This window comes from Labeo rohita, chromosome 5 (genome assembly GCF_022985175.1).
Source record: "Labeo rohita strain BAU-BD-2019 chromosome 5, IGBB_LRoh.1.0, whole genome shotgun sequence".
NCBI classification, from domain to species: Eukaryota; Metazoa; Chordata; class Actinopteri; order Cypriniformes; family Cyprinidae; genus Labeo; species Labeo rohita.
Genome location: NC_066873.1, coordinates 19,275,332 through 19,287,510, shown reverse-complemented (window position 1 = coordinate 19,287,510; position 12,179 = coordinate 19,275,332). Strand labels below are relative to the sequence as shown.

Sequence of the window (12,179 nt, the reverse complement as noted above, 5' to 3'; positions counted from 1 at the left end):
TCCCTCAGGTCCCATGGATTCTTTGTTTTTTTTTGCATTTATGTGTATTTGAACCCTTTCCAGTAATTACTGTATGATTTTGAGATTCATCTTTTCACACTGAGGACAACTGAGAGACTCATATGCAACTATTACAGAAAGTTTAAATGCTCACTGATGCTCCAGAAAGAAAAACAATTCATTAAGCCAGGGGTGTAAACTTTTGAACAGAATGAGGATGTGTACATTTTTCTTATTTTGCCTAAATATTATACATTTTATTCATTTAGTACTGCCCTTCAGAAGCTGCAGAAGATACTTGCATGTTCCCCAAAAAGACTAAATAAGTTAAATTTACCCTGATCTTCAAATTCAGTAAGTTTTTATGATGATCTCAATGCATCGTTTTTCCTTCTGGAGCATCAGTGAGCGTTTAAACCTTCTGTATTAGTTGCATATGAGTCCCTCAGTTGTCCTCAGTGTGAAAAGATGGATCTCAAAATCATACAGTAATTGTCGGAAAGGGTTCAAATGCACAAAAATACTGTAAAACCAAAGAATTCGTGGGACCTAAAGGAATTTTCTGAAGAACAACGCATTAACAACTACCACAAAAAAAAAAAAAAACACACAGCTGTGGATCATTCAGGTAACAACACAACATTAAGAATCAAGCGTAAACTTTTGAACAGGGTCATTTTTATAAATTCAGCTATTATTTTCTCTTGTGGACTATATGTAAACTTCTTTTAAGTGAAATATCGTATTATGGTCAGTACTAAATAAAAAATAACATGCATTTTGTATGATCCCTCTTATTTTGGTACAATAATTAATGTTTTGCAGATTCTGCAAGGTGTATGTAAACTTTTGACTTCAACTGTATATAAATAAATGGAAGAATTTGCGAGACTCAATATAGCATGTGTTCAGTCTTTCAGTTAGAAGTTTTTGGTAAAGCCACAGCCTTACTTATTTTGCAATGTAAATACAAATAAGCTGGGCCAACATGAAAAATGCACTACTGACCCCAAACTTAAAACTTTTTTTTTTTTTTTTTTTTGCAAAAGAAGCAAAGTGAAAGTGTTTTTGCCTTTATTTTGATAAGACAGTAGAGTAATGACAGGATGCAAAGTCGGGGAGAGAGAGGGGGACAGGATCGGAAAAGGTCCATGAGCCAGGACTCGACCTCGGGATGCCCGGAGCGCAGTGACGCTATATGTCGGCACACTGCCCACAATTGGCGCTGACACAAATTTGAACATTTTGATGTGAAACATTAATGAGAAATTATACAGTGTAAAATGTCCAATTTTCAAAATGTGATCTTGTTTATTTAGATTTTTGATTGTTGATACCACGAGACTCTTTATGTTTTGAGTTAATTTGTCTTCTTTTTTTTTTTTTTCTCCCCTAAAATCACATCTTATTGAAACAGGTTCCGACTGGAAATGGCCGGCATAACGTGTCACCCCAGTACCGCACACACTCCTACTATTCATCTTACCTGAGTCAGGGGCTCGGCACAACTGCGTGTGTGCCACCCGGTACCTGCCCTGAACCCAAAGCTGCAGGTCAGTCCCGCACACACAGACACACACACACACATGCTCTTAGGACCATAAACTTTTATCCAGAGATTATCAACAGTGTGAGCAAGTACATCTGAGGGAGGTTCATACTCTGAGTCAAGGGCGCTGTAAAATTTATAAAAATAAATAAATTCAAAGGTAAAACTTTTATGAGAGTCATTTGTTCTGGTGACTTCAGATTTAAAGAGACAAGGACCATGTGCTAAGCGCACCAGTGTTAAAACAGAAATCATAAATTGTATTTTTCAATTTTTCCTGTGCCTTTTACTTTGTAAAGCTATACGCTTTGAACTGAAACTGTCTAAAATTATTTACAGATTTTAGAAACAACATACGGCTTACTGTGAACTCATTTAAAGTGTTGAGGGAGATTTTAGTATTGTATTGTAGTGATTATGGCCTTTCTGTGATCCACCATTCCCGTATACCTCCGAGCTTGCCACCTGCCCTGGCTGTTAACCATTTTTACATGCTGATTTCCAGTGGTTTCAACATGAGGGTGCCTGTCACCCCCACTATCACTGCAGGGGGTGTTATGTTCCATTACACGTAAAAGACTCCAAGCTGGGTGGTCCCATCTTCAAAATACACATGCTTGGAGCCCAGCGAGGAGTTAGTGGTCTGTTATTTGTTTCCTGTACCAACTGTTTATACAATACCCTAATGCAGGGGATCTGGGATTTGGGGATCCACTAGGGACTCTAAATGGGGGAAAAAAATCAGGATTTCAAAATTGTTTTAGTAATTTCAAAGTTAACGTGTTAAAATATCAAAAAGTATTATTTATTAAATATGTAGAGTATATGCAGATTTGTCTTTTCACGTTTATAATACATGTCACATTACTCTTTAGTAAATAGGAAAAAAAGTTAATACCAAGTAAACATTTTTTTTGTCATTTTTTAAATTATTTTTAACATTTTGTAGTTATTTGCTTCAGTGCAATGACATCATAAAAGCCACTTATTTCATTGCACAAGGAACATCTGTTGTATTTATCACACTTTTATTTTTTCACACAGTAAATTAGCCTATATATTGTATGTAAAATGTACAGTTGAGGTCAAAAGTTTACATACACCTTACAGAATCTGCAAAATGTTAATTATTTTACAAAAATAAGAGGGATCATACAAAATGCATGTTATTTTTTATTTAGTACATGACTCCCTTGTTTGTCCTGAAAAGTTAAACTGCCCACTGTTCTTCAGAAGAATCCTTCAGGTCCCACAAATTCTTTGGTTTTTCAGCATTTTTGTGTATTTGAACCCTTTCCAACAATGAATGTATGATTTTGAGATCCATATTTTCACACTGAGGACAACTGAGGGACTCAGCAACTATTATATATAATATGCAACTATTACAGAAGGTTCAAATGCTCACTGATGGTTCAGAGGAAAACACAATGCATTAAGAGGCTGGAGTGTAAACTTTTGAACAGAATGAAAATGTGTATATATTTCTTATTTTGCCTACATACCATATTTTTCCCATTTAGTACTGCCCTTCAGAAGCTACAGAAGATACGTGCATGTTTCCCAGAAGACAAAATAAGTGAAGTTTATTCTGATCTTCAAATTGAAAAAAAACAAAAAAGTTTCACCCCACGGCTCTTCATGCATTGTGTTTCCTTCTGGAGCATCAGTGAGCATTTGAACCTTCTGCAATAGTTGCATATGAGTCCCTCAGTTGTTCTCAGTGTGAAAAGATGGATCTCAAAATCATACAGTCATTGTTGGAAAGGGTTTAAATAAACAAAAATGCTGAAAAAACAAAGAATTTGTGGGACCTGAATGATTTTTCTGAAGAACAGTGGGCAGTTTAACTTTTCAGGACAAACAAGGGACTCATAAACAACAATCACTAAACAAAAAAAACAAACAAACAAACAAAAAAACACTGCTGTGGATCATTCAGCACAGTATTAAGAATCAAGTGTATGTAAACTTTTGAACAGGGTCTTTTTTTTTTATAATTCAGTGATTATTTTCTCTTGTGGACTATATGTAAATGTCTTTTATTTGAAATTTCTTATTCAGGTCAGTACTAAATAAAAAAAATAACATGCATTTTGTATGATCCCTCTTCTTTTGTTAAAATAATTAGCATTTTGCAGATTCTGTATGTAAATTTTTGACCTCAACTGTATGTAGCTAGCTTTCTTTAGATTTCCTAAAGTGGGTGTCCCAGAAGGGAATCATCATATGTATCATCATATGAGGCCTCCTAAATCTTTAGTCAGCATCTTTTTATTTATTTTGGTGAATAAAACTGGGCTAATGATTTTTAATACTGTGTTTCAATTAGTTAGTGAAGATGACCAGATGACACTGAGTGACCATCTGGACTACTGTGACCTGAGTTTAATCCTTTACATGGGAGTCTGCACTCCCTTTTCAGTCCGATCCCTAAACATCTCATGATATTTTTACAACTTTTTAAAAGTCAGACCTGATTAGCTACACAGTCCATCACTGTTGTGTTCTAGTAACTGTTATACTGTTAGGAGATATTTAAAAAGAGGCAGCTCAGTAAATGACAAGCATTCGAATTTTATTATATTTGAAGTAGCGTTACAGTGAGATACAATGCAATGTGGTTTTCAGACGACTTGTCTCTTGAGTCCTCTGTACTCTGTCTGTGCTTCCAGTGCTTGTGTGGCATGTATTTATTTTCCCTAGCGCTGGGGTAATCAGTTGGCCAAATATGAGGCCAAATAACCTTCAGGAGTGCGACGCTGTCCTTTCCAAGCGGCCCCCACAGCTGTCTCTGGAAAATTGCCTCTGGGGTTAGTGAGCGGGAACAAGTTAAGATTTACAAACAATGATGAAGCTTGTCATGCGTCTTTCTCCATCCGTCACGAGCGGCGGCCTGCCGGGGCGTCGAAGTGTTCTTCATAAAGCTCAGCTCTCTGTGAAATACGCCCCTGTGCGCTCTTTACTGCTGGGAGCTCGTCAGCAGCGCTCCGCCATAAATTGCCTGGGCCGGAGGTGACACTGCACTTCATCACCCGCCAGGGCAGCCTTACCTCCGCCCGCAGTCCGCCCCCGCCCGCGGCAGCCGCCCAGCCCGTGAGATGATGTGCCCGCTGTGAGTTATGTAGGAATTTCGGTGTTATACGAGACAGTCTATGGGTTTTACCATTTTCTGTTGTGCTCTGTTTTTTCTTTTTGTGGTTGTTTATTATTGGAGGATTCAAAGTTAGTTTTGTTTTCAGACTGGGCCAAGTTTACAGCTTTAGAGAGAGAAGATGGGGGCTTTTCATTCGCAAACAACCATATTTAAAGAGAATTTTCTTCTTTGGTTACACTTTTTACACTAGTTACACAAATAAGTATTGAGTAATAGTAATATTTTGCAAATAGCCCATCTTGAACCACAAAACCTGCCATAAGAGTCCATTTTTTGAAAAGTGAGACTTATACAAAATCTGAAAACTGAATAAATGAGCTTTCCATTGATATGGTTTGTTATGATAGGACAATATTTGGCTGAAATACACCTATTTGAAAAGCTGGAATCTGAGGGTGCAAAAAAATCTAAATATTGAGAAAATCACCTTTAAACTTGTCCAAAAGAAGTTGTTAGCAATGCATATTACTAATCAGAAATAAAGTTTTGATATATTTACAGCAGGAAATTTACAAAATATCTTCATGGAACAATGATCTTTACTGAACATCCTAATGATTTTTGGCATAAAAGAAAAATCTATCATCACTTAGTGTAAATAGCATCTATTGTAGTTGCACTTAGTGCACTTATAGCTGCTGCCTATTAATTAAATTATTGTAGGGTTAAGTTTAGGGTAAGTTACTTATATTTTTACAAAATGTAGTGTTATTACTATATTGAGTACATTTAATTATTTAACTATGTCATCTTAGAATAGTGTTTTCTTTTTTCTGACATAGTACTATAGGTAATACAGTGTTTTATTTGGCATATACCAAGCTAATGTCATGCTATTTTTTGAAATACCTTCTAGATATCCATAAAATAGCATGGTGTTCATGCAAGACTATTGCACATTTTAAATGGTGCCATGGTATCATCATCTCATACGTCACTGTACCATGTCTCTGCCACAATACTTTTTTGTAAGTAGTTTTATTTTTTTGTTGCTGTCAATCAGTAACGCTTATTTACAGGTAACTAATTACACATTCAGGTCACATCGATACTTGTGGAAATCATATTTAATGTCCTGGTGACATATATTGATTGGTCTGATGCTGTTTACAAACCACAAATTTAATGCATGTAGTTCTTCTCGGTCAGAATGTGATATCGTTTTCAGAGGTGGCAGACCCCCATAAAAAGTTCCAGGAAAACAAAATCTCATAGGAGCCATCAAAGAGCCCATTCATTCTCTTTCAATGCAGATTAACAAAAGGCAATAATGATTCTCTCCCAGCTTCAAGCACAATTGAGAGGCAGAGCTCGAGCAGGAAGAGGTGTAACGTCTCATCTGACAGAGAAGCCGTGGAGCTTTTTTTAACATTTAATCCGTCCTGTTTGCATTATTCTTTTATGGAACTTGCACAGAACTCTGGCACAGTCTGTGCCCTTGGGGTTAAGTGCTGTTACATGTGTCCCTTTATTTGGTTGTTACACAGTTTCACTAACCTGGCTAAGGTTACAGGAAGGGCAAGAGTTCATAAGAAGCTACGTATGTTAAATTTATTGTCAAATGATGGTTAAATGCTAAATGACAGTTGGGTGACAGATTATACTGTTGGACTCTCCATATTTACCTACTGGCAATTTCCAGTTCTTCTATCTCAGGAGAAAGGTTTTCACTTTTTCACCACCCACACATAATAGAAAGCAAGCACTTGATAGCTTTTGTAATCTTGACCGTAGGGCTGGGTGATATGGCAAAAAATTAAAATCTTGATGTTTTTGTTTTGTTTCGTTTTTTTTTTTTTTTTCCAGGAATGTTTGGCTGATTGTCAATTTTTTTTTTTTTTTTTTTTTTTTTTTTTTACAATTTTTAACTAGTCAACTTGAAAATGAAACTACAGTAGATGATTCAAGCAATGTTTTCTTTATTAACCCTATAGTTAAAGAAAATCTATTCCAAGTGCACCACACATGAAGTTGTCAACATGATGTACATGTAACAGATCACCTTAATATCTTTGCAGAAATGATGCATGAACTACAATGACATCTTGTACAAACTTGTCTTATAGATATTGTATGTTCAGAAATGCTTAAAAAAAAAGCAAAAAAAATGCTTAAAAAAATCTCAAAAGTCAAGGTAGGATAATATTCAAAGGCAACTGAAGGTACAACACCAGTAGAATATTATCAACTATAAATGTTGTGTAAAAACAATGAACAGCAGCTTTCAGCCTGTCACCAGGATGCAAACATGAAATTTCAGACATACAGTAGTAGTTCACAGGTTTTTTGTATTAAATTGTGCTGTTTCCATTGTTTTTTCTGCGCTCGCGTCTCTTGCAGCGTCTCATGCATTTAAACGTCAGTTTAAGAAGTTCACTCCCATCATCTTAAATGTTTTTCCTATTCCACTGCCCCCGTCGCATCTTTGTCAACACAAAAGTGCTTTCTGTGTGAATGCCACCTAGTAATATGACAACGTCACATGTGAGCAGTTATTGACGTGCGCCGACATGTGGTTGGACCGTTCTTTCTCTTTACTATTATCATTGGCATATTGTCAAAGTGTCTAATTCTAACATTTGGTAATATTTCTATTTAAAATCGCAATTCCTTGATTTCCAAAAAATAAAGTTGTGGCAAAACATTAAATTCGAATTAATCGATAAAATCAGAAAAATCACCCAGCCCTACTTGACCGCAAGTATGTTAATACAGATGACAAGGATGGCTAAAGTGCTACATAATGCATTCCAAAAAATGTGAAAGGAATTGGTTAAGCCTGACATGTCTCAGTCAGGTAAATCAGAGGGTGAATCAGTGACCTGCAGGCAAAATCTCTGGCTAGAGTGTTATTTAACCACACAGTCAGTAACTCCTCCGTGTCATGCTGTCTTCCCTTCTCTAGTGCTGATGCTAAATGCTCAGTCTTTTCTCTCTATGGATCGGTTAAATACCAGTGTAATTGGCTGCTCCAGGCTCAAGCACTGTTGTAATGTGTTGTACAACATTTCCATTAACACTTGCCCGAGGCACTGAGGAGATAAAATGGGTAATGACTGCTCCTAAAGGTTCTGCTCTCTTTAGCACACTGTCCTCCTCAAGAGACTGTCTGTGTGAAAGAAAGCCAAGAATCTCAGTTTATATACACTGGTGTTCAAAAGTTTAGGGTGGACTTTTTTTTTTATATTTATCCAGCAAAGATACATTAGCTTAATCAAGATTGACAGTGGAGAGCATAATGATACAAAAGATTTACAGTTGAGGTCAATAGTTTACATACACCTTAATTATTTTACTGAAATAAGAGTGATCATACCAAAAGCATGCTGTTTTTTATTTAGTACTGACCTGAATAAGATACTTCACATAAAAGATGTTTGCATATAGTCCACAAGAGAAAATAATAGTTGCATTTATAAAAATGACCCTGTTCAAAAGATTACATACACTTGATTCTTAATGCTGTGGAAGTATTTTCAATCGCTCACTGATGCTTCAGAAGGAAACACGATGCATTGAGAGCTTTTCTCTGTTCAAAAGTTCAAAAGTTTTCACCCCCTGGCTCTTAATGCATTGCGTTTCCTTCTGAAGCATCAATGAGTGATTAAACCTTCTGTAATTGTTGTACACAAGTCTCTCAGTTGTCCTCATTGTGAAAAGATGGATCTTAAAATCATACAGTCATTGTTCGAAAGGGTTCAAATATACAAAAATGCTGAAAAACCAAAGCATTTGTGGGACCTGAAGGATTTTTCTGAAGAACAGCAGGCAGTTTAACTGTTTAGGATAAACAAGGGACTCATGAACAACTGTCACTAAACCAAAAAAAACACAGTTGTGGATCATTCAGGTAACAACACTATTAAGAATCAAGCATGTGTAAACTTTTGAACGGGGTCATTTTTGTAAATTATTAATTATTTCAATTATTTTCTCTTGTGGACTATATGTAAATGTATTTTATGTGAAATATCTTATACAGGTCAGTACTAAATGAAATATAACATGCATTTTGTATGATCCCTTTTATTTTGGTAAAATAATTAACATTTTGCAGTTTCTGCAAGGTGTATGTAAACTTTTGACTTCAACTGTAAATTTCAAATAAATGCTGTTCTTCTGAAGTTTCTGTTCACCAAAGAGTCCTGAAACTTTTTATCATGGTTTCCACAAAAATATTAAGCAACAACTGTTTTCAACATTAATAGTAATAACTCACATCAATATATTAAAAAAATTATTACAACTGGCTCATTTTCTAGGTGCTTTAAAGTGCTTTAGAAGTTATTTGATGTTTTTATTAAAATAATTTTACTGAACTTAATGAAAAGATGCTTTCATAGAAGTTCCAGAGTGCTTTATTTTATGGGACTCTTTAGTTATTCAACCTTGTCTAAATGGTTAAAAGGCAGGCATAATTTGTGTCTTTACCTCATGGTTTCTTTTTCACACAAATGTCTAAGTTATTTGTTTTGCTTATGGAAAGTGGACATTCATTGTTGACCAGAATGTTTTCTAAGTATGGTCATATTCAACCTTAACCCGGAGCGTAACATAGTTAATTCAACTGAATCTATTAAGTCATTTATTTCACCCAGGGTGGCTTTAGTCTCCCTCACAGCCGTGCTAACTGATGCCTGCAACGCTTATTCTGCACTTGTGATTATTTTCTCTCCTTTAAAGATAATGACACAAAATCCCTCAAATCATCGATCCTATGTCTCAAGTCATTATAGTATATCCATAATGTTTCGACGGAACGGAGCGCAGGCCGGGAGAGACGGACAGGTCATTTGCAGGGACTGCAAAGCGCTGTATCAGTGCCAGTGATTTAACAGGGAGGAGGGCCTGTCAATTCTCTCAGAGACACTTTGAGACTGGGGACAGATTGGGGAACAATACAGGTCTGGAGGTGCTTATGTGTTTAATTAGCCTCTGACCCTGGCATGATGCCTCCTGTCAGACGTTACAGGCCACTCATGCAGATCTCTAATAGACCGATAATGGGGACTGAAGTGTCCGATCTGCACATATGTGAGCTGAATTTTCAGCAGGGTATCCAGTCTTCAGTGTCACATGATCCTTCAAAAATTCTTTTAATATGATGATTCTGTGCTCAAGAAACATCATTATCAATGTTGAGAACAGCAGCTTAGTATTTTATTTGAAATCCTGATTTGAATTTTTTTTCTTTCAGGATAGTATAAATGAAGTTTACGTAAAGAAACATTTACATTATACCTTTCTTTGTTTTTATCTGTATAAAGGTTATTTTTTTGCATAAATAAAACAGCACCACTCACATATAGAGCTACCTATAGATCTCTTTTTTGTTCAGTTGCAGTATCTAATACACAGTACTTATTCATCAATTCATCAGTAAGAAAAATCTAAAAGTGCTTTTAAATTTTATACATAATGCATTTTAAATTTTGTTTGTGCAAGCTCATGTTTCTCTGCTTGGTTTGTCATTAAGTGTTAAACACTTCTGCGTTCACCTCCCTTGAGTGCTTCAAACTCCGGTGCCAATGTGATTATGAGTGAGAGCTCCACTCCAGGAACAACATCCGTCTCTCTGCAGCAGCCACGGCTGTTCACTCTTTGAGGAGTCAGCAGCTGTTTAAAGTGCCGCCTCCTTGCTGTTGGCCTGTGTTTTCTGCGCCATTAAGTCCTGCCACGACTCTAATGATTGAGAGAGACGTGCATGTCATTCCTTGAGGGAACTCCATCTCCCCCTGCACATCTTCAGCCAAGTCATGTCGTACAGATGTGAGTGTTTGTTTCTTGGCTTTTGGTGCCAACCTGAGTTCCTTTGACACTGGAGTTTGGACCGTTTGGTGAAAAGTGGTTTTCCAAATTTGAAAATGCATGAATGAAGCACACCTAAGTCCCACCGGGCAAGGTTAGAGGTTTGGTTCATTTGAGTGCCAATATGATTGACCACTGGCTTAAGGATGCGCTGATATTACATTTCTCACTGAAAACTATAACTTTATGGCTAATAACCAATAAATGGCTGATATTATACTTCTATAGGGGAGAGCGGAGCACAACCTAACACTTTTTTACTTTCTCAGTTTGTTCAAATCCACATGGGTTTCACGGGTTTCTTTATCCAAATTAATTTCTTGTCTAATACAAATATGTCTCTTTGTTTCGTAATTATAGTGTAAAAGTTTTTTTTTTTTTATTCACCCCAAGAGAATGGAAGTGAACTGTGACAACATGCCCCGTAGGCAACGTACATTGTAACATCTGAGGGGCATGTTGTAACATGACCATATGACAGCTTAAAATATTATGAATATTTATGATTTTTTTTTTTATTTATTTAAAGGGTACCTATTATGCAACATTCACTTTTACATGTTGTTTGAGCATAAATAATGTGTTGGCAATGTGTGTACACAACCACCCTATAATGATAAAAATCTGCCTGGTCCTTTTATTTTTAAATCTTTTTAAATCTGTGAGCTTACTGATCACAGAATTCGTAATGTGTGACATCATACTTTACCAGCCCCGCCCACGATAGTTGACTGACAGAGCCGTATTAGCCGAGACCCCGCCCTGAGTGAGCCGCACACAATCCGCCATGTTTATCTTCATGACAGAGCATTCAAAAGCAGCATTCAAGTAAGAAATGTCATCTTATTACAGCTATAGAAGTAGTTCAGTCCAGAGCAGTGAGTGATATTCTGCTTTAATGGTATTATTTGGGTTATATTAACAGTATTAGCTGCTACACCACTAATACACAGATCTAATATAAACATTCGATTTCTTCCCCAGCTGTTTACCTTCACAGACATAACCGACTGTGTTTTTGCATCTTATGCATGTTTTTAACATAAACTTGTGCGTGAAAAAGAACTCAGTTTAGTACTTTCTTGCGCATGACAGCTGCTTCCTGATTGTGTGCTTCAGATGTGTGCGTCCAGTGTGAAATTTAATTTCAACGTGATAAGCAAAACCAAACAGATGTTTTTTGGCAGAGATCGGAGATCTGAATTGCATAGCCCTGTTCTGGAAAAGAGGGCGGGGAGCAGCAGCTCATTTGCATTTAAAGAGACATGGACTAAAACAGCGTGTTTCTGCTTCCACTAAAAATTTTCAAAATGATAAAATAAATGATCTGTGCCGTATTTTGAGCTGAAATTTCACAGACACATCCCGGGGACACCTGAGACTTATATTACATATTGTAAAAAGGGGCATAATAGGTGCCCTTTAAAATAAAACCATTAACTTTTAAATAAAAAAAAAAACTATGCTTGGGATGGCCTTGATTGCAACACACAGCTATACAGTATAGTTCAAAACAATGTGGGCAAACAGATGAAGAAACACATTCAGAAAAACACTGAGATGAACACAACACTCTGCTCAGTCCACATACAGCTCTCAAAGAACAAAAGGCAAATAAATGAGCCTAAATTCTGTAAATTTCTTGAAATAATAATTTCTGAACAT

At 36.4% G+C, this 12,179-nt stretch overlaps 1 protein-coding gene across 1 annotated transcript in view; it reads left to right on the top strand.

The window, feature by feature from the left end:
- The window catches only part of dmrt1 (doublesex and mab-3 related transcription factor 1), a 33,900-nt gene that overhangs the window by 12,314 nt on the left and 9,407 nt on the right, over positions 1 to 12,179 (top strand). Inside the window, exon 4 of the mRNA XM_051111309.1 lies at positions 1,418 to 1,553. Coding sequence (XP_050967266.1) covers positions 1,418 to 1,553 — 136 coding nt within the window. The remainder of the gene's footprint in view (positions 1 to 1,417; positions 1,554 to 12,179) is intronic.